A 22,742-nucleotide genomic window follows, 5' to 3' on the forward strand; every position below is an offset into this window, starting at 1 on the left:
CACTGCAGACTCGCCTATCCCGAGTTCTGCTTAGCTACCGCACGAGACCCCACTCGCTCACTGGGGTTCCACCTGCTGAACTGCTCATGAAAAGAGCACTTAAGACAAGGCTCTCATTAGTTCACCCTGATCTACATGAACAGGTCGCGAGCAGGCGGCTTCAATAAAGTACATATCATGATAGCGCAAATGTGTCATGCAAAATTAAAATCAATTATCCTGTATTTGTATTGAATTATGGACAAGGTCCCAAGTGGCTTCTCGGCACTATTGTGGCCAAAGAGGGGAGCAGGGTGTTTCGGGTCAAACTTTCACTGGAAACACTTGAACCAAATCAAACTCAGATTCACGGACTATCCTGAGCAACCCACTTTGGACCCTACCTTCTTTGACCCCCCAGCATACACAGCAGTGGCAACCGACACCGTGGTTGGCCACGAAGCAGAACCCATCACCCGCAGCAGCCCAGCAGGACTCACCACACAAGGCACCCCAGCAAGGCCAGCTGCACAGCAGCCCAGCAAGGGCCCAACAAATGATTCACCAAAGCCAGCATTCGACCGAGACGATCAACCAGGGAAAGAAAGGCTCCAGATCGACTCACCTTGTAAATAGTTACATTGTTGACTTTCGGGGTGGGGGGGGGGGGGTGGCGGGGAGTGTTGTTATGTATGTAAACTTGTCCAGCCACCAGAGGGCTCATTCCCTGGAGTCCCAAGGGATCCCACAATCCCTTGGGAGCACAGGTACTTAAGGAGGCCTCACAGGCTGGAGAGGCACTCTGGAGACCTGCAATAAAATACTATGGTCACACTTTACTTGGAGCTCACAGTATCCTGTCAGACTCTTTATTCATATATAACACATATGGTAAGGACTTTAGAGAGGAAAGGGAATTTAATGATGAGACAGTAATTTTCATGGCTAGGCGGTGGGGTTTATGAGCATGCGCTTGGAGAGGGCCTAGGACAAAATAGGAACAAAACTAAAGAGACAGAGGTTCAAGGCTAGGATAATGGGGGCAGGGGGTGGTGGCTGGAGGGAGAATTGTCTCAATGGTGCGAATGGACATAGAGAAGTTAATATCCTAAACCATCTGGCTATTTCAGGTGAAAAAGGAGGCACTTGGCAGGAGCTGAGGTAAACCTCAAAAAGGGTCAAATGTAAGGCATTGTTTATTAAAAAGATGAAAAGATTTTACTCCTTAGGGCTCACTCATCCATCATGCCTCAGTGGGCTCTGAAGAAGACAGTTGTTTTTTGCATGTGGTGCACATGTAACTCATCAAAGAAGCACACACTGATGTTTACTTAACAGTTACATTTATGGAGCAAGCTATGTTCTTTCCTCATCATTCACACTTTTCTTTCTTACTGGGATTCTGGCACATGTATGTGGTTTTCCCTGGTTATATTTCTTGGCAGGGCCTCATTTATATTAATAGGGTGTCTGCAAGCCTCAGTCACAAGCCTGTGGTGTTTCACAGCTGCCCCAACAATGAAGCTGGTAGCAAGTCCGTCACATATCTGGAGACTATAAGTCCAGTTCTCAATTGGAGCATTAGGTTTTTCTTTTCTCCCACAGTCACTATTTTCTCTTTTCTTTCATCCAAAATGACCCACTGCCAAAATAATGTCATCCCTATTCCTTTACAATAAATAGAGCAGGAAATAGCACCATCAAATGGTGAAAAGTGATATTGCAACTTATTAGAAGATAAGGGGTCCGAAATGGCCCCTTCCCTTAAGGCCTGTTACTGCGGCCATGCTGCGGAGTGCAATGGCCACCAATTTTTTTTGTAATGGCTGCCATTTTTAAAATTCCGCTTCTGTGGTACCCGGCGGTGACCTGCTTCCCCCTCCCCCCCCTCCTCCCACCGCCCCGCTGCTGTCAATCCATCCTAAGTGCATAATAAGAGCATGCACCGCTGATGTTTCCCCCCCCCCCGGCCCCGATGGCGAAATTCCGCCGATAAAATCTTCCTGCCGCTGGGCGGGCCAAAAGTTGCATTTTTCAGCCGGTGCAGTGAGGCTGTGGCCTTCTAAAATGGCAGTGCGGCTCCCATTAAAGGGGAGGGCACACTGCTGCTGCCGCCATGTTTTTATTTTATCGGCTGACAATTATGCCCCCGGGTTCGACCGAGCCGCCAGCAGGCAGCCTGGCACCCCCTCTTGGGTGCCAGGCCGCTGGCCTGGCCAAAACCCTCCCTGGTGGCCCAGTGGGCTGAACTTAAAATATTGCGCAAGCTCGCCCCTTTAAGTGAAGGGGAGAGCCATAGTGACACAGCGCCATGATGACATCATCAGCGTTACGCTGATAATTGACAGTGGCAGCCATTCGGCCGCCCCCCCAACTTCTGCCCGTTTGGTGCGCCACATATCCACCCCCATTATGACCAGAAGAAAAAAAGCCAGATAGCGGAATTTCACTCAAAAGGCTACGGCATCCACCGCGCCAGTAAAAACACGAGAAATGGTGTGGGTGCGCCCCGTTTCCCGCAGTGGGCAATTTCAGCCCCAAGACTTGCTAAACGACAAAGCACCAAGGTCCATCTGATTCGCCTTCTATCATCCTGGTATTTCATGGCACAGCAATAATGGAGTTGTTTTCCTCTGCATTCTATTGGCCCCTAATTATTTATCCATTGTAAGATATTTCTGCTGTTGCCTGCTTTCTTTATTTTTATTACTAACCTTTCCAGAAGAACTGTATCAAAGGCCTTACTGAAATCCAAATATACAACATCAAATGCCTTACCCAAAACAAGCTCCTTTATCACACCCTCAAAGAAAAACAGTAGATTGACAAGACATCCCTTTCATGGCTATCTTTTATTGGCTATCTTTTATAATTTTATTTCTGTCCAGATGCTCCATGATCTTATCAGTAACTTTACACACAATGGATGTCAAACTCACCGGTCTATAGTTTCCTGGGTCACTTTTGTTACCTTTTTTAAGAATAGGAGTAACATCTGCCTTTTTCCAGTCTCGAGGCACCTCTCCAATATTCAGTCATTTTTGGAAGATTTATGCCAGAGTTCCTGCAATTTTCTTCCTTATTTCCTAAGGATTGCGGATGCATCTTATCCAGCCTTTGAAATGTATTTACTTAAATTTGCGCAGCTGTTCGATAACCATGCTCCATGCTGGTAGTAATGTGAATAGTGTCACAACTTACCTCTGTGGCACCCTCTAGTTCCCAGGGTAACTATTTGCCACCACAGCTCATCGGTAGCATTTAAATGAGACCCAAACCTGAACATGGTTCTGGCCTCCCGATGTCGGCTGTGGGCTGGTGGAAGTCAAAGATCACCCCCCCAATGTACCCCGATCATTAAAAATTAATACCTGACAAAAACACAAGTGCAATAAATAATCCGCACAATGTTGTATTTAAATGCAATGCACAGTGCATTTGATAGACTGGACAGTTTGTAACTTTGATGTTGTTAACCGTAAGGACCAATCAGCCATATTCTAATCAAATGTTTCCTTTGTTAATTCCCCATCTAAATTGATAGTTATCCATTGATAAAGTGGCAGTGATCATCTTAGTCATTATTTCAATGCACTGTCATCAACCATTAGCTATGTCATAATAGTATAATAAATTAAAGGAATAAAACCACACATTTCACAGTATATGTTACTATACATAATATATAAATGGAAGTGATTTGAAGGCTGTAATCCTCTTGCATATATTGCAGATTATATGCTGTATATATTAATATATGTATATACAATATATATATATAAAATGGTGCTATCTGAAAAACAGTGCTACAATTTGCAAATTAACCAAAACTGGCCAGACTTCTGTTCTCTTCAATGTTCAGGTGGTGCAATTCTGAGGATATTAAGTATAATTAATGTCAGGGGCATCCATACATTTAACTTTATGGGCCAGTTGGTTGCATGGCATGAAGTTTAGCTTGAAGAGAGAAACCCATTGAGATTCACTCTTAGTTTATTGAGTAAACCCCTCGGTGGGATTGCTTCCTAAATGTCACTGCCCATTCTCCACAATACAATATATCGGGTATGAATTTTCTGTCCGTCACACTTCAGGTGTCATTCTGAGTATTCTGGCCCAGATCCTCTTATAATTGTAATGGTGCATCTATTGGGTCGGGGCCTTTAACCTGTCTCATGCTGTTTCTGCACACAGTTTTATAACTGGATTATAATTATTTCTGTGTTCCAGGGTGACCGTGGAGACAATGGGGATTCAGGGCCTATGGGACCCAGAGTAAGTAGCTTTGTATTTTTCAGTAATCTTCCATCAGTTGTTATACATTTTCCATCTGTGGACCTGAATTCACTGCGGACTGTACTAATGCTCTTTTAGGGTCCACCTGGGCAGAAGGGTGAACAAGGAGTAACAGAGATAATAGACTACAACGGCAATATCCATCAAGCACTACAGGTGAGCGCAACTGCAGCAGATCCTCTACTCACAGGCACATTTCCATTCAACTCACTCCCCCACCCCCACCACATAATACAGGGGTAACACTGCTTTAAGATTTTGCACAAAACAACATTTTTGTAAATGTCAAAGATGATTTATGACAAGATGTGTTTCAAGAGGAATAGTTCAATCTTATATCAGATGCTCTATTAGATGTTCAGGTGTTTTTCTACTTGTCAAGGTGAGGGATGTCAGTATAGGGACATTGAGCACTTTCTCAATTCAGGCACTCAATGACAGCATATGCAGGATCAGGCATTGCATGGTTACGGGCAGAGTAAAGCTCCATCTGGAGTACTGTGCACAGTTTTGGTCTCTGTATCTGAGGAAGGATATACTTGCCTTCAAGGAGTTGCAACGATGGTCCACTAGAGTAATTCCTGGGATGAGAGGGTTGTCCTAAGAGGAGATATTAAGTAGAATGGGCCTATACACTCTGGAAATTAAAAGAATGGCAGGTGATCTCATTGAAACATACAAGATTCTGAGGGGATTGACAGGGTAGATGCCGAGAGGTTGTTTCCCCTGGCTGGAGAGTCTAGAACGGCGGGGAGGGGGGGGAGGAACATAGTTTCAGGATAAGGAGAAGGCCATTTAAGACTAAGATGAGGAAAAATATCTTCACTCGAAGGGTTATGAATATTTGGAATTCTCTACCCCAGAGGGCTCTGGATGCTGAGGCTGAGATTGATAAATTTTATCACTAAGGGAATCAAGGGGTATGTGGATCAGGTGGGAAAGTGTAGTTGAGGTCAAAGATCAGCCATGATCTTACTGAATGGCGGAGCAGGCTCGAGGGGCTGTGTGGCCTATCCCTGCTCCTATTTCTTATGTTCTTGTGTCTTTACCCCACCCTCAAAAGAGTACTCGCTACTGCACCAGCATGACATTTTCATTTCATGTACCAGCCATCCTCATGGTGTCTCTGGATGAAACTATCAACTTAGACACAAATTAGTGCTAAGTTATGGGTGGTTTTATGCTGTGGGCCCATACCCATTAGGAAGTGGAAGCCTCAATGGGATCGGCCCTCTTATAGAGATGCCTGATTTCCACTATTCTGGCAACTTTCTGCCAGTTGTATTGTTTTCTCTCCCAAATGACTTGCCAGTGCTGTATCTTCCTGCACCTCCATCAGCATCCTCATACAGACGTGGGTGATGGTCAAAATTACACAAATTAGCTGACCCCACCCTGAACTCAGATACTCTGATGGCGTCAAGAGCAGAGGTCAGCACCGAAATACTCACGGCAACGTAGTGGGATTGAGGAAACTCAGCCTCTGTATCTCTATTTAGATCTCAATTTTATTTCTGGCTTTCTGTTTGTTTCTATGGTCTCAAACATCTGTTGATATAAGAAATGCTTTGTATCCCAGTGTCTTCAAAGCTTTTATTAGATTAATTTAGCTTTAAAGGCAAACTGAATTATGAATACAAATATTAGATTGGGATCATGAAACATTGACCTTCTTCTTCTGATATTCCCATGTCTCGTCATATGGAGCAGGTCTATCTCTACTGGTCTATTTTGCTTTGCGTATAATACTGTTTGCTGAAAAATAATTGTGTGATTATAAATTCCTTACTTTGTTTTCCATTGAGCTTATATCATAGTACTAGATATAGGTACAGATGTGTTAAGACCAGCTAGTCCTTCTAGATTGCCTTGGACAACAGTTAGCACAGATTGCCAGAGCTATATATTAATCAAATAATGCTTTACTTTAAAACACTGTCATTTTGCGGTTAGTTATTTTAGATAGCTTTTAACCCATTGATTTAAAGGCCTTGGATTGTGTTTTCATGTTTCAGTTACCATGACAACATTGAAGACCTCTCTCTGTCCATCTGTGTGGGCTGTTATATTGCAATAAAACAACTTATGCCAAAGTTTACAAGTACATTTAATCCCAGGAAATTTTATCCAGTGATAAAGAAGAGTTATTGAAAATCTAAAAGATTATGTGGGAGTATCTGCAATAAAGCACCAGTGGTCGCTTGGAGCCTTTGCAGGCCTTTACCTGTGGATTCTGTATTGCTGGTATAGAGCTGATAATGGTGAATGCACAGTCAGGAGACTAAGGTGGTAATTCTCAACTTCATCTCTTGGGCAGTAAACGGAAGGAACGGATTGTCTGTCTGTTACAGAAACCATCTGATTTCCGTTTCCATTGGTTTCAGTGGAATGGGTGGGTTCTATAATGGGCGGGTGACCTGCTCCGTCAGTTTAATGCTCAAGTGGTGATGGTGTAAATTACCCCCAATGCCGCACTAAGTTTTGACAATGTCCTTTCATTTCCCAATCCTGGATTTGAATCCCGGTCAGTCAGATGGGATGAAACTCTCTTTTCTCTAATGGCATTTGAGCAGTCTCACACTGTTCCTAATGGGCAGAAATCCACAATTAAGAACTGTGAATAAATTGATCCGATTTGGACAATTTCACAACTTTCATCAGCCTGACATAAGAGAAGGAAATGTCACTCTCCTGTAGTTTGATGTGCTCTCCTGCAGTTAGGCTTGAAACACACTGTTGGACTAGTATCTAGAGTGCTTGTAGGCCATTTTAAGTCAGTTTAGGAAGAATATGGGGAATCTGCTGCAAAAAACATTCAACTACTCCTTATCCCCTTTTCCCTCCCAACAGGCTGGCTCCATTCCATAATGCCAACAACTGTTCCCCAGTACATCAGTCATTGAGGAGGCAAATCTGCCACCTTGGGCCTTGTTGCACCAATACAAAAATGGTTTTATTAATTGAAAGGTAGCAAGCACAGATAACTGGGCTGGGAATATCCTCCGAGCTGCTGAGTCGGAAGCCCGATGGAAACTCCTGTTTACAAACTTTAATGGGGTTTCCGAAAAGTTACGGCAACGGATCAGGAGAAGCTCCAGTGAAATTGCCAGCCCTAGTAAATATAACCAGCCAGAATGCTCTCATGTACAGGAATGTATTCAATGCACAAAAGTTTTTCAGTAAACGTCCAACTGCAGCAATAAATCACGGAATAGATCAGTTAAAACTTTTACAAGGTTATCCTTACATTTTTTTTTTCTTTAATTTCGGCATTCTCAACAGAGGATCACCACCTTAACTGTTACGGTAACTGGATGAGTTCTTGAGGGCTACTGCATGAGCTGTTGTGGCTGTGACTGCATTATTATGAATTCAGGCTATTGTAAATAATTGTCTGACTTGCTGAAGTTCAGACCAGTAACAGTGTTAATACACTGTGCAGAGTGAAGAAAATGTTCCTTTGTACATAACCTGCCATTAATGTAAGCTTCTTGATACACCTTATTAGTGAACTACAATAACCGCTCATTGCTCACATTCTTCATCAGCGTTTCATTAATTTAATGACTTTTACCATAAACATTATTACCCTGTACCCGCCCAGCTCTGTTTTGTACTGTTGTGCTTTCATTTTTGATTTTATAAAGGCAACTTGCACGATCTGTGAAAGGATGTTGATGTAAAAATATTTCAATTCTTTCCGTGCAAAAGTAATTCTTTTTTGTTTCTGGGTCGTCAGGGTCCACCAGGGCCTCAAGGATCTCCAGGAATGCCAGGGCCAAAGGTAGGAAAGTCTTATTTCTTTTCCATGATTGACAGGGGGCTTTCTCAATAGTCACTGGGGATGGTCTCATTTTAATGACATAAACTGAAAAGGATGGTGCAGAGTGAAACTTGGTTTCCTGCTGTCAATGCTGTTTTTAGAGGAAGCAGATTTGTATCATAAGTGTTCATTTACGTGCGGCCAATGTGAGATGTACAGGTGGAACATGTGCACAGGTTTGCACATTTCTCATTAAATCTGTACAAGCTTGCTCAGAATACTGCTGGTTTATACAAAGTTCTATAAAGCAACTTTAGGGACTACATGCCAGCTTGCACAGCCCCTCTGTGACTGAGTGTTTCACTGTTTAAAAGAAGCCACTTTATTGGGACACCTAATGAAAATTACGTTTTTCTAACACCAGATAAGCCCCATGGCACTGGATATTTTTGTAATAAAGATAGAAAACAGAAAAATACTAATTCACAGCAGGTCAGTCAGCATCTGAAAGTGGAAAGACAAATTAACATTTCAGATGGGACCCTTTATCAGAACTGCCACAAAGCCTGATGTTGTAGCTCTAATGAAGGGTCTCACACAAAACACTAGCCTACCTTTCTCCATCAGCTTCTATCTGCAATGCCAGCTTTTCTGTTTTATAGCATTTACATTTTTCATCTCTAATAGAACATTTCAATACTTATTTAAATCCAGTATATTAGGAATCAGTAAACTGCCCCTTTCCAAGAAGTGTCCCTATTGCAGTATTATTCCTGATACCAGTGTCTCAGTCAAACCAAATTGTTCTATCTTGAAGTAAATAAAATAATGGCACCAGAGCAGGAGGATTGTACAAGTGTGGTGTAAGAGGAGATGGCGAGATTTAAGGAAGGATAACATAACCGTTTAGGTTTGTGCTAATTTGTTTTTAGGGTGTGGATGAGGCTGGCAAGCTGGTATTTATTGCATTCAAAGTCAATCACATAGTGTGGGACTGAATTCACCAGGTAGGAGTGGCAGGTTATCTTTGCGGAAGGGCATTAATGATACAGTTGACTTTTTACAACAATCCAGAAGTTTTAATGGTCACAGATGACCAAATGTATTAAATTCATTTTCACAACTTGCTGTAGCAGGATTATGGATTCACAACCTCTACGTTGCTAAGACAGTACCATAACCATTGGCTACTGTACCACTCGCTGTAGGAAATTTTAACCTCGAGCTAGACATAGCTAGATTTAATTTGCGAGTAAATAGCTTTGATTTTACATGTATAGAAACATAGAAACATAGAAAATAGGCGCAGTAGGCCATTCGGCCCATCGAGCCTGCACCACCATTCAATATGATCATGGCTGATCATATAACTGTCCTACCCCTTCCTGCTTTCTCTCCGTACCCCTTGATCCCTTTAGCCGTAAGGGCCACATCTAACTCCCTTTTGAATATATTGTGTTCCTAACACAGATGAGGCTGCACACAGGGAGGATAAAGTAACAGTGACCTCAGTCTTTAATAATACACTCCAGAATGAGGAACAGGCCTTAGGGGCTGGCTTATATACAGTGCTCCCAAGGGATGCTGGGATCCCTTGGGACTTCAGGGGATGAGCTCCCTGGTGGCGGAACATGGAAGTGCATGCTTTACAGATACACAACATCACTCCCCTCCCCAAAGTCAAGGTGAAACTATTTACAAGGTGAGGCGGTCGGGAGCCTTTCTTTCCCTGGTGAACCGCCTTGGTACAAATGTCTGTTCTGGTGTGTTGGCTGTGCCCTCGCTGGGCTGGCGTGTTGATGGCCCTGCAGGGCTGCTAGGTGAGCCTGGTCTTGCTGGGCTGTTGGGCGTGATGGGTTCGATTTCCTGGTCCGGCGTGGTGTCGTTGATCCTTTGGGTGTGTGTTGTGGGCTCGAAAAAGGTGGTGTCTGCTGTGGGTTGTTCAGGGCAGTCTGTGAACCGCAGCCTCGTTTGGTCCAGGTGCTTTCTGCAAATTTGGCCATTGTCTAGTTTGACTACAAACACCCTATTCCCTTCTTTAGCTATCACCGTGCCCGCGATCCACTTGGGACCATGTCCATAGTTTAGCACATACACAGGGTCATTCAGATCAATTTCCTGTGACACAGTGGCACGACCATCGTTTACATTTTGTTGCTGCCGCCTGCTCTCTCCCTGATCATGCAGGTTGGGGTGAACCAGCGAGAGTCTGGTTTTAAGTGTCCTTTTCATGAGTAGCTCAGCCGGGGGCACCCTTGTGAGCGAGTGGGATCTCGTGCGGTAGCTGAGCAGTACTCAGGACAGGCGGGTTTGGAGTGAGCCTTCTGTGACTCGTTTAAGGCTCTGTTTGATGGTTTGTACTGCCCGCTCTGCCTGCCCATTGGAGGCTGGTTTAAACGGGGCCGAGGTGACATGTTTGATCCCATTGCGGGTCATGAATTTTTTAAATTCGGCACTGGTGAAACATGGCCCGTTGTCACTGACCAGTATGTCAGGCAGGCCATGGATGGCAAACATGGCCCTCAGGCTTTCAGTGGTGGCGGTGGCGGTGCTTCCCGACATTATTTCACATTCAATCCATTTTGAAAAAGCATCCACCACCACCAGGAAGATTTTACCGAGAAATGGGCCCGCATAGTTGACATGGATCCTCGACCATGGTCTGGAGGGCCAGGACCACAAACTTAGTGGTGCCTCTCTGGGCGCGTTGCTCAACTGAGCACATACGCTGCATTGCCGTACACAGGACTCTAAGTCAGAGTCGATACCGGGCCACCACACGTGGGATCTGGCTATCGCTTTCATCATTACTATACCCGGGTGTGTGCTGTGGAGATCCGAGATGAATGTCTCCCTGCCCTTTTTTGGTAGTTCTATGGGGTTACCCCACAATAGGCAGTCTGCCTGAATGAACAGCTCGTCCTTTCACCACTGGAATGGCTTGATTAGCTCTTGCATTTCAACGGGGATGCTGGCCCAGCTCTCATGCAGTACATAGTTTTTTTACTAGGGACAGCAGAGGATCTTGGCTGGTCCAAGGCCTAATCTGGCGGGCCATGACAGGTGATTTATCATTTTCAAACACTTCCATAACCATCAACAAGTCTGCGGGCTGCGCCACCATCAACAAGTTTGCAGGCTGCGCCATTTCCACCCCCGTGGTGGGCAATGGTAGCCGACTGAGAGCATCCGCACAGTTCTCGGTGCCTGGCCTGTGGCGGATGGTATAGTTATATGCTGATAGCACGAGTGCCCACCTTTGTATGCGGGCTGAGGCATTAGTATTTATCCCCTTGTTTTCAGCGAACAGGGATATGAGGGGCTTGTGATCGGTTGCCAGCTCAAATTTGAGGCCAAACAGGTACCGATGCATTTTCTTTACCCCGAACACTCACGCTAATGCCTCTTTCTCAATCATGCTGTCAGCCCTCTCAGCCTTAGGCAAGCTCCTGGAAGCATAGGCGATAGGTTGCAACTTCCCCGCAACGTTAGCTTGCTGTAATACACACCCAACTCCGTACGACGACGCGTCACATGTTAGCACAAGTCTTTTACACGGGTTATACAATACAAGCAGCTTGTTGGAGCATAAAATGTTTCTGGCTTTCTCAAAAGCAATTACTTGTTTTTTCCCCCATAGCCAGTTCTCACCTTTGCGCAATAACACATGTAGGAGCTCTAAAAGGGTGCTTAACCCCGGTAGAAAGTTACCAAAATAGTTGAGGAGTCCCAGGAACGACCGCAGCTCCGTGACATTCTGCGGCCTGGGCGCGTTCCTGATAGCCTCTGTCTTGGCATCTGTGGGCCGAATACCGTCTGCTGCGATCTTTCTCCCCAAAAACTCCACTTCTGTTGCTATGAAGACGCATTTCAACCGCAGCCCTACGCGATCCAGTTGCTAGAGGATCTCCTCCAGGTTTTGTAGGCGCTCGGTGGTGTCCCGACCCGTGACCAATATGTCGTCCTGAAAGACCACCATGTGTGGTACCGACTTGAGTAGGCTCTCCATGTTTCTCTGGAAGATCGCTGCAGCCGACCGAATTCCAAACGGGCATCTGTTGTAGATGAACAGTCCCTTGTGCCTGTAGATGCAGGTGAGGCCCTTCGAAGACTCCTCCAGCTCCTGCATCATGTAGGTCAAAGTCAGGTCGAGCTTGGTGAATGTCTTGCCTCCTGCCAGCATCGCAAATAGGTCGTCTGCCTTAGGTAGTGGGTATTGGTCCTGTAGCGAGAAACGATTAATAGTTACTTTATAATCGTCGCAAATCCTGACCGTGCCATCACTTTTGAGTACTGGAACAATCGGGCTGGGCTACTCACTGAATTCCACTGGGGAGATGATCCCCTTGTATTGCAGCCTGTCCAGCTCGATTTCCACTCTCTCCCTCATCATGTGAGGTACTGCTCATGCCTTGTGGTGAATGGGTCATGCCTCTGGGACCAAGTGGATCCGCACCTTCGCCCCGGAAAGGTTTCCAATGCCTGGCTCAAAAAGGGAAGGAAATTTGTCAAGAACCTGTGATAGCGCTCGGATGTCATCTCAGTTCCAGCGGATTTTGCCCAGCCAGCTCCTTCCAAGCAGTGTGGGGCCATTGCCCGGGACAATCCAGAGTGGCAGTTCGTGCACCGTGCCCTCGTAGGTGACCTTGACCATGGCGCTGCCCAGGACAGTGATAAGCTCTTTGGTGTACATTCTCAGTTTCGTGTGGATGGGGCTCAGGGCTGGTCTGAATGCCTTGTTGCACCACAGTCTCTCAAACATCTTTTTACTCATGATGGATTGGCTAGCGCCAGTGTCCAGTTCCATGGCTACGAGTAAGCCATTCAATTTTACGTTGAGCATTATAGGTGGACATTTTGTCGAAAATGTGTGCACCCCGTGTACTTCAGCATCTGCCTCCTCTCTCTGAGGTTCGAAATTGCTTTGATCCACCATGGACCGATCTTCCTCTGCCACGTGGTGGTGAGCGGGTTTTGCAGAGCTTGCAGCTCGTTTGCAAGTTCGTTGGGGGTGCCCTATTGTTCCACAGCTCTTGTAAACATACCCTTTGAAGCGGCATGAATAGGCCGAATTGAAGACTCCACAACGCCAACAAGGTGTGAATTGCCTTGCATTCATCCTATGTTGGGGATTCTGAGTCATCTGGGTCACCTGAGGTCTGCTGGCAGTTGCAGACTCGTGGGTTCTGCCCTGTACATTTCTGCTCGCAAACACAGTTCCAGTTAATTTATGAACATTGCTAGAACTTGTGTGCTGAGAGATTTGTTTGGTATTATCACTGGTGAACATAAACGCCTGTGCTATCACAATGTCTTTACTGAGGGTTGGTGTCTCTACAGTCAAAAGTTTTCGTAGGATGGTCTCGTGGCCAATGTCCAGTACAAAAAAGTCTCTGAGCATTTGCTCCAGGTAGCCATCAAACTCACATTGTCCTGCAAGTCGCTTTAGCTCTGCGACGTAGCTCGCAACTTTCTGACCTTCAGATCACTGGCACGTGCAGAACTGATACCTCGCCATCAGCACGGTCCCCCTCGGGTTAAGATGCTCCCGAACCAGTGTACACATCTCCTCATACAACTTATCTGTGGGTTTCACTGGAGCCAGAAGACTCTTCATGAGGCTGTAAGTCGGTGCCCCGCAGACCGTGAGGAGGACCACTCTCCTTTTTGCAGCGCTTCCTTCTCCGTCCAGTTTGTTGGCTACAAAGTACTGGTCTAGCCGTTCGACATAGGCTTCCCAGTCCTCACCCTCTGAGAACTTCTCTAGGATGCCCACAGTTTGCTGCATCTTTGCATTGGATTCGTATTCTTGTCGCCAGTTATTGTGTTTCTAACACAGATGAGGCTGCACACAGGGAGGTTAAAGTAACAGTGACCTCAGTCTTTAATAATACACTCCAGAGTGAGGAACAGACCTTAGGGTCCGGCTTATATACAGTGCTCCCAAGGGATGCTGGGATCCTTTGGGACTTCAGGGGGTGAGCTCCCTGGTGGCGAAACATGGGAGTGCATGCTTTGCAGATACACAACAGAATATATCTAACGAACTGGCCTCAACAGCTTTCTGTTGTAGAGAATTCCACAGGTTCACAATTCTCTGAGTGAAGATGTTTCTCCTCATCTCGGTCCTAAATGGCTTACCCCTTATCCTTAGACTGTGACCCCTGGTTCTGGACTTCCCCAACATTGGGAAAATTTTTCCTGCATCTAACCTGTCCAATCCCGTCAGAATGTTACATGTTTCTATGAGATCCCCTCTCATTCTTCTAAATTCCAGTGAATATAAGCCTAGTCGATCCAGTCTCTCTTCATATGTCAGTCCTGCCATCCCGGGAATCAGTCTGGTGAACCTTCGCTGCACTCCCTCAATAGCAAGAATGTCCTTCCTCAGATTAGACCAAAACTGCACACAATACTCAAGGTGTGGTCTCACCAAGGCCCTGTACAACTGCAGTAAGATCTCCCTGCTCCTATTCTCAAATCCTCTCACTATGAAGGCCAGCATACCATTTGCTTTCTTTACTGCCTGCTGTATCTGCATGCCTACGTTCAATAACTGATGTATCATGACACCCAGGTCTCGTTGCACCTCCCCTTTTACTAAACTGTCACCATTCAGATAATAATCTGCCTTCCTGTTTTTGCCACTAAAGTGGATAACCTCACACTTAACCACATTATACTGCATCTGCCATGCAGTTGCCCATTTACCTAACCTGTCCTTGCAGCCGCCTAGCTTCCTCCTCGCAGCTCGCACTACCACCCAGCTTAGTGTCATCTGCAAACTTGGAGATATTATATTCAATTCCTTCGTCTAAATCATTAATGTATTTGTCAAGCATGATTTCCCTTTCATAAATCCATGCTGACTTGGACCGATCCTGTCACTGCTTTCCAAATGCACTGCTATTACATCTTTAATAATTGATTCCAGCATATTCCCCACCATCAATGTCAGGCTAACCGGTGTATAATTCCCTGTTTTCTCTCTCCCTCCTTTTTTAAAAAGTGGAGTTACATTAGCTACCCTCCAATCCATAGGAACTGAACCAGAGTCCATGGAATGTTGGAAAATGACCACCAATGCATCTACTATTTCTAGTCTGCATCCCAGAGTACTTCCTTAAGTACTCTGGGATGCAGACTATCAGGCCCTGGGGATTTATCGGCCTTCAGTCGCTTCAATTTCCCTAACACCATTTCCTGACTAATAAGGATGTCCTTCAGTTCCCCCTTCTCACTAGACCCTCGGTCCCCTATTATTTTCGGGAGGTTATTCGTGTCTTCCTTAGTGAAGACCGAACAAAAGTATTTGTTCAATTTGTCTGCCATTTCCTTGTTCCCATTATGAATTCACCTGATTCTGACTGCAAGGGACCTACATTAGTCTTCACTAATCTTTTTCTCTTCACATATCTATAGAAGCTTTTGCAGTAATTTTTTATGTTCCCTGCAAGCTTACTCTCATACTCTATTTTCCCCCTCCTAATTAAACCCTTGTCCTCCTCTGCTGAATTCTAAATTTCTCCCAGTCCTCAGGTTTGCTGCTTTTTCTGGTCAATTTATATGCCTCTTCCTTGGATTTAACACTTTTCCTAATTTCCCTTGTTAGCCACGGTTGAGCCACCTTCCCTTTTTTATTCTTACGCCACACAGGGATGTACAATTATTGTCGTGCCATTGCCTATCTGTCAACCCTTTAAGTATCATTCTCCAGTCTATCCTAGCCAATTCACGTCTCACACCGTCGAAGTTCCCTTTGTTTAAGTTCAGGACCCTAGTCTCTGAATTAACTGTGTCACTCTCCATCTTAATGAAGAATTCTGCCATATTATGGTCACTCTTCCTCAAGGGGCCCCGCACGACCAGATTGCTAATGAATCCTCTCTTGTTACACGAGACCCAGTCTAGGATGGCCTGCTCTCTAGTTGGTTCCTCGACATATTGGTCTAGAACTCCAGGAAATCTTCCTCCACAGTATTGCTACCAGTTTGGTTAGCCCAATTAATATGTAGATTAAAGTCACCCATGATAACTGCTGCACCCTTATTGCACGCGTCCCTAATTTCCTGTTTGATGCCATCCCCAATCTCTCTACTTCTGTTTGGTGGTAAGTACACAACTCCCACTAACGTTTTCTGCCCTTTGGTGTTTTGCAGCTCTACCCATATAGATTCCACATCATCCACGCTAATGTCCTTCTTTACTATTGAATTAATCTCCTGTTTAACCAGTAACGCTACCCCACCTCCTTTTCCTTCTTGTCTATCCTTCCTGAATATTGAATACCCCTGGATGTTGAGTTCCCAGCCTTGGTTACCTTGGAGCCATATCTCCATAATCCCAATTACATCATATCCGTTAATAGATATCTGTGCAGTATTATCTGTGCATTCATCTTATTACGAAGGCTCCTCGCATTGAGACTCAGAGCCTTCAGGCTTGTTTTTTTAACACTCTTTGTCTTTTTAGAATTATGTTGTAATGTGGCCCATTTTGATTTTTGCCCTTGATTTCTCTGCCCTCCACTCTTACTTTTCTCCTTCCTACCTTTTGCTTCTGCCCCCTTTTTACTTCCCTCTGCCTCCCTGCATATATTCCCATTCTCCTGCCTATTTAGTTTAAACCCTCCCCAACAGCACCAGCAAACACTCCCCCTAGGACATTGGTTCCGGTCCTGTCCAGGTGCAGACCATCCGGTTTGTACTGGTCCCACCTCCCCCAGAACCGGTTCCAATGCCCCAGGAATTTGAATCCCTCCTTTCTGCACCACTCCTCAAGCCACATATTCATCTGAGCTATCCTGCAATTCCTACTCTGACTAGCACGTGGCACTGGTAGCAATCCTGAGATTACTACCTTTGAGATCCAACTTTTTAATTCAACTCCTAGCTCCCTAAATTCAGCTTGTAGGACCTCATCCCGTTTTTTACCTTTATCATTGATACCTATATGTACCACGACAGCTGGCTGTTCACCCTGCCCCTCCAGAATGTGCTGCAGCCGCTCCCAGGCATTCTTGACCCTTGCACCAGGGAGGCAACATACCATCCTGGAGTCTCATTTGCGGCCGCAGAAATGCCTATCTACTCCCCTTACAATAGAATCCCCTATTACTATAGCTCTCCCACATTTTTTCCTGCCCTCCTGTGCAGCAGAGCCATCCCTGGTGCCATGGACTTGGCTGCTGCTGCCTTTCCCCGATGAGTCATCTCCTCCAACAGTACCCAAGGTGGTGTATCTGTTTTGGAGGGAGATGACCGCAGGGGACCCCTGCACTACCTTCCTTCCACTGCTCTGCCTGATGATCACCCATTCCCTATCTGCCTGTGTAACCTTTACCTGCGGTGTGACCAACTCACTAAACGTGCTATTGACGACATCCTCAGCATCATGGATGCTCCAGAGTGAATCCATTCGCAGCTCCAGTGCTGCAATGCGGTCTGTCAGGAGCTACAGCTGGATACACTTCCTGCACATGTAGTTGTCAGGGACACTGAAAGCCTGACTTCCCACATAGCACAGGAGGAGCATGACACGGGTCTGGGCTCTCCTGCCATGACTTAACCCTTAAATTAACCTAATTGGTAACAACACCAAAGGTTTCTTACTGATAAGAAAAGAAAAAGAAAAAGATTAAATACTCACCAATCCACCAGCCAATCACTTACCTGCTTGGCTGTGACGTCACACTTCAGTTTCTTTTTGCTTCTGTGTTTACCTTCTGTCCCTGCACCAGCTAGCTTCTCCTGCCTTTTGGATCCCTTTTATGGGCCTCGCTGCTCCCGACCTTCTCCGCTCCAACCTCCACTGCTTCTCCCGCCTTCTGAGCCCCTTTTATGGGCCTTGCTGCTCCCGACCTGCTCCGCTCCGACCTCTGCTTAAGACGCAATTTCTCCCATTTAATCGTTTCATCGTTTCAAGCTATGCTTCACAACCCAGTTTAGAATCCCAACAATTAGAGATTTCCAATTGTTCAAAAGAATCAAAAAGCCGTCTCGCCAGTTGCCCGCATTCTCCACTAATTGTAAGATTTCTTAATCTCTGGCGTTAAATTTGACAGTGAGACAATTCTTCTAAAATAACTGGAACAGTTTAACAGTATTTTATTAGAATTGTGTTAAAAGTGAGGACTTACTGCAGTAATTCACGAGAAGTTTTTTTTGCATTTCTTTTTATTCTGAACTACAGGGAGACATAGGGAATCCCGGGTCATCTGGAGTTGAGGGACCACAGGTACTGAAAACATCTTTTGTTTGATGGTTTTAATTCTTTCCCAATATTTCTAATAAACAGTTGTGAAGAATTTAATAAATTGCATTTTTCTATAGTGTTAAGTTACTCTGTTTATTTTCAGGGCCCTAAAGGTTATAAAGGTGACATTGGTGTTCCAGGAGACAAAGGAAGCATAGGCCTACCCGGATTATCTGTGAGTGTTTCAGATGCAGTTAAAGTTATCATGAAGAAATGTTATAACAGATTTAAATACTTTGTACTGAGAGAGTAGTACGAGCTCCAAGATAATTCACTTGGTAAGTGCATTGGGCCGGATTTTCAAGAGGTTTGCGACCGGGTTTTTGCCGCGATTTGACCCTCCGTGGCGTAAACCCGGTCGCAAGGCCCCGGGCGGGATCCTCGGGCACCTGTTTGCGGCGGCGCTTCCAAGTACCACCGGGGAGCGGTGCGCCGACATGCAACGACTCAGATTGCGTTTGCAATCGAGTTTCGGCACTCTCCCGACCCGTACGCCGCGCCCAGAATAGCGACAGGTCAAACCTGTCGCCGCATCCCTGTCGGCAGCGGTAAGTCAGAAAACCTGCAAAAAAGGTAAGTTAAAATGTTTATTTTTTAATTATTTTGCAGCAATTAGATAGTTAAGGGTCCTGTAAATGTTTTTGGAATGTTTTTCGGAATGTTTTATTCCCCCTCCCAAGGCCTCCCTCGCAGCGCTCTCGGCCCCGGACTAAACCGATGAGGCCGAAAGTTCGGGCCGAAAGCGGTCGCGCAGCGCAAACGGTAAGTTTCACGTATCGCTACCGTTTTTGCCGAAAAACCCCGAAAGCCGAAAATCCGGCCCAATTTATTGTGTAAACCCTGAAGAAGATCCCAGGTTTTGTGTTGAATTAGCTGATCTCAAGCAAGCCAGCAGTAGGAGTGCTACAATTGGCCTCAGCATCCCTAGGATAAGGAGACCGACAATCAACCCCTCTTTTGACTGTAATCTAATATCACAGGTGTGTGCCCATCAGGTGAGCAAAGGATCAGGTTCAGCCTTGGAGTTCAATAGCTAAATAAATACAGTTAACTCCACAACTGCTTGTTGTTTAGTGGAATCACTGCAATACAAAGATCTCTACTGATCACCTCATTTGTGGTAACAAGCCCAACAGCATCAGGATTACAAAACATAGTCACAGAACTTGGCTATTCAGTCTTTCAAGCCTACTCCACCATTTTGTTAGTCATGAGATTTATTTTTACGTTTCAGTTCCTCAATCCTTTCTCCGTATTTCTTAATACTCTTGCTTCTCCAGTAAATAGCTGTCTATCTTTTGAGCACCTTGGTTGATTTTTACGATGACCTTCTGGGCAGTGCATTTCACATTCTCACAACCCTTTTATGAAGAATTGTTTTCTGGATTCAATTTTAACCAGTTTAGTTCTAATTTTAATACTATGTCCCCATGTTCTAGCATTCCCTAGTTGAGGAGAGAGATATTGCTATCTACATTGGCCCAGAAACTGCGGGTCGCGGCATAGCTCCCGAGTTTGCCACGGGCCTGTGAAAAGAATGCACACCTACCTGATGGGGCCCTCCTTTGTAAACTTGCTCTCTGACACTGTGTATGGAAGGCAGGGTAATGGCCCACGGATCCCAGGGATGCAGCCTGTGCGGAAGCGTACCTGGGATCATGTGGGCCTGGTCCTCCAATCAGGAAACAGAAATACATTTTACATCATTTCAGAAGGGAATCCCATAATCAGATTTAATAACAATTACTTTACAGGATTGGCATTTAATTCCTAATTAGCTTTGTTCCACCAACTTCACGACATTTTAGTTCTGTTGGTAAAAATTTAATTTTGCTGATAATAACTATTGATATAATTAAAACTCCAATCTTTGCAGAAACAAAAAAACTCATGTGATACAATTAAACATAATGAAAATAGTTAAAACATGCCTGAGGGATCGTTTTACGCTGATGCAAACAGGCCGTTCACCTGTTTGCATCAACTGTAAAATTTCCCGACATAATTGCTGGGCAGTTGCTGGGAAATAGCCCAACTCTGTGGATCATCTGATTTACGCAGAAATCCGGAACTTGCGGCCATTTCAAAGGTGGTACGATGGCACAAATTCCAGCCCATTGTCAATTCCCTTCATTATTTTAGACAACTCAATCAGATCATCCTTAATTTCCTAATTTTTAGGGAATAAAGGCCAAATTTACACAATTTCTCATCATAGCTAGAACCCTTCATCCCAGCTATCTTCCTGGTGAATCATCACTGACCCTCCATCCATCCAAAGGCAGTATATTCTTCTGGGTTGTCCAAGGCTGAAGAGAGTTTCCATATAATTTAAGTCATACTTCCTTGCTTTTATATTCTAAACCTCCTGTGATGAACCCAGCATCCCATTGAAATAGAAAAGGGAAACAGAATATTCCATAATTAAGCCATATTATGTTCAGCTATCTCAGTTTGTAGCACCATGCCTCTGAAACAGAAGGTTGTGTCACTCCAGAACTCAATCGAGGCTAACATTTCAGTGCAGTACTAAGGGAGTGCTGAATTGTTGGAGATACTGTCCTTTTGTTGAATGAAAGATTAAACATTTGCTTGTTCCCGTATTTCAGGTGAATGTTAAAGATTCCATGCACTATTCAAAAAGAATAAACATTGTCCATGAGCTTTTAAACTACTTTTCTTTGGGTTGAAATGGAATAATTTGGGGAGTTAAGTCTTCACATGTTCATTCACAATTTGGTTGTAACTCTTGACTTTGGTTTGTACAGGGCGTTAATGGAGAAAAGGGAGAAAAAGGAGAGAAAGGAGACCATGGGTTATCTGGTCCACAAGGCTCTTCAGTAAGTTCTTCAAAATTAGGTATCCTGATCATCATTTCATATAGTAAAGGAGGACATGTCTGAGATACATTACACGTTGTCAAACAAGACACCACTATACTGCTTTAATACTAAAGAATGTGGGATTCTATGGATATTCTTACATTGCACATTGTATGGATAGGAATATTTAATAATTCTTTGATATGGAGATAGTCTCTTATTACTGTCTTAACAAGTATCCTGCTGGCTCACAAACCTTCAGGAAGAACAGGTTTATTGGAGGAAAAATTGTGTAACTGAAGTAAATAAAATGGCGTCCAGTTACAAGATAACTGGTTCAGTAATAGCAAATGCACAGGCCATTTCTGTCTCAGTTGGTAGTACTTTTCCAGGGTTTGATTGCTCCAGATCAGCCCACTGGCCAATCTGTGTAATGAGTGGAACAACTCTGGGATACAGGCATAACTGACATCAGCTAAATGGCTCTAGAACGAAGGAAACTCAACACGGTAGGTCCTTTTGAAGATTTTTATGATGGGGAACAAATACAGATGTTCGCATATTTTCTCCAGATAAGCACTGAAGGAAGTACTTCAAAAAGAAAGTACTCCACCTACTTCTGTTTTAACTGCATTGAAAACTAGAAATTAAAGTGGCCACAACAGCCTAGTACACCATCCAGTTCTTGCCTTAACCAGTTCTTATAATCCAACATCTTGAAATCAATCATTGTTTCCATTAGTCTCTCCTAATTTATTGAGATCAGCAAAAGACTGCTCCAGTCTTTCGTGTGTCTGCTTCAATCCCAGCTTCTGTTTCTGACACATGCTGCCAGATCAGCTTCCCATGTTTTGACAGGCAAGTTACTTTTTTATTAAATATTAAAGTTTACTTTTAAACTTTAATCTCATTGGTAGTAGCAGCTGCTTTGCTCAGGTGCTCTAGCTTGTTGCTCTCACTTTCACCACCACCGCTCTGGGCTGCTTCTTCCCATTCCTGCAGGCTCAGCTTTGTGGCCTTCCTGGGCCTGCTCTCCCTTCTAGTTTAGAGCCCACAAACTTGATGCTCCCGTTCCTGCTGGCTTGGGACACTTGGCCTTGCCAATGCAAATGGAGTTTGAAAAACTAGGGCGAATTTGCAAAAAGCGCACCAATAATTTGATCATCTTTATTATTTGTCTATTGCATTTCAAGGATTTTGAATATTTGGCCTGGGGAGAACATAAGAACATAAGAATTAGGAACAGGAATAGGCCATCTAGCCCCTCGAGCCTGCTCCGCCATTCAACAAGATCATGGCTGATCTGGCCGTGGACCCAGCTCCACTTATCCGCCCTCTCCCCGTAACCCTTAATTCCCTTATTGGTTAAAAATCTACATTCAATGAGCTAGCCTCAACTGCTTCCTTGGGCAGAGAATTCCACAGATTCACAACCCTCTGAGGAGAAGAAATTCCTTCTCAACTCGGTTTTAAATTGGCTCCCCCGTATTTTGAGGCTGTGCCCCCTAGTTCTAGTCTCCCCGACCAGTGGAAACAACCTCTCTGCCTCTATCTTGTCTATTCCTTTCATTATTTTAAATGTTTCTATAAGATCATCCCTCATCCTTCTGAACACCAACGAGTAAAGA

At 44.7% G+C, this 22,742-nt stretch overlaps 1 protein-coding gene across 1 annotated transcript in view; it reads left to right on the top strand.

Annotated features, from left to right (window-relative positions):
* The window catches only part of LOC139229846 (collagen alpha-1(XXV) chain-like), a 321,691-nt gene that overhangs the window by 86,435 nt on the left and 212,514 nt on the right, over positions 1 to 22,742 (top strand). Inside the window, exons 18-23 of the mRNA XM_070861466.1 lie at positions 4,210 to 4,254; positions 4,354 to 4,431; positions 8,015 to 8,059; positions 18,230 to 18,274; positions 18,396 to 18,467; positions 21,061 to 21,132. Of these exons, the coding sequence (XP_070717567.1) occupies positions 4,210 to 4,254; positions 4,354 to 4,431; positions 8,015 to 8,059; positions 18,230 to 18,274; positions 18,396 to 18,467; positions 21,061 to 21,132 (357 nt within the window). The remainder of the gene's footprint in view (positions 1 to 4,209; positions 4,255 to 4,353; positions 4,432 to 8,014; positions 8,060 to 18,229; positions 18,275 to 18,395; positions 18,468 to 21,060; positions 21,133 to 22,742) is intronic.

Source organism: Pristiophorus japonicus, chromosome 2 (assembly GCF_044704955.1).
Source record: "Pristiophorus japonicus isolate sPriJap1 chromosome 2, sPriJap1.hap1, whole genome shotgun sequence".
Taxonomy (NCBI): Eukaryota; Metazoa; Chordata; class Chondrichthyes; family Pristiophoridae; genus Pristiophorus; species Pristiophorus japonicus.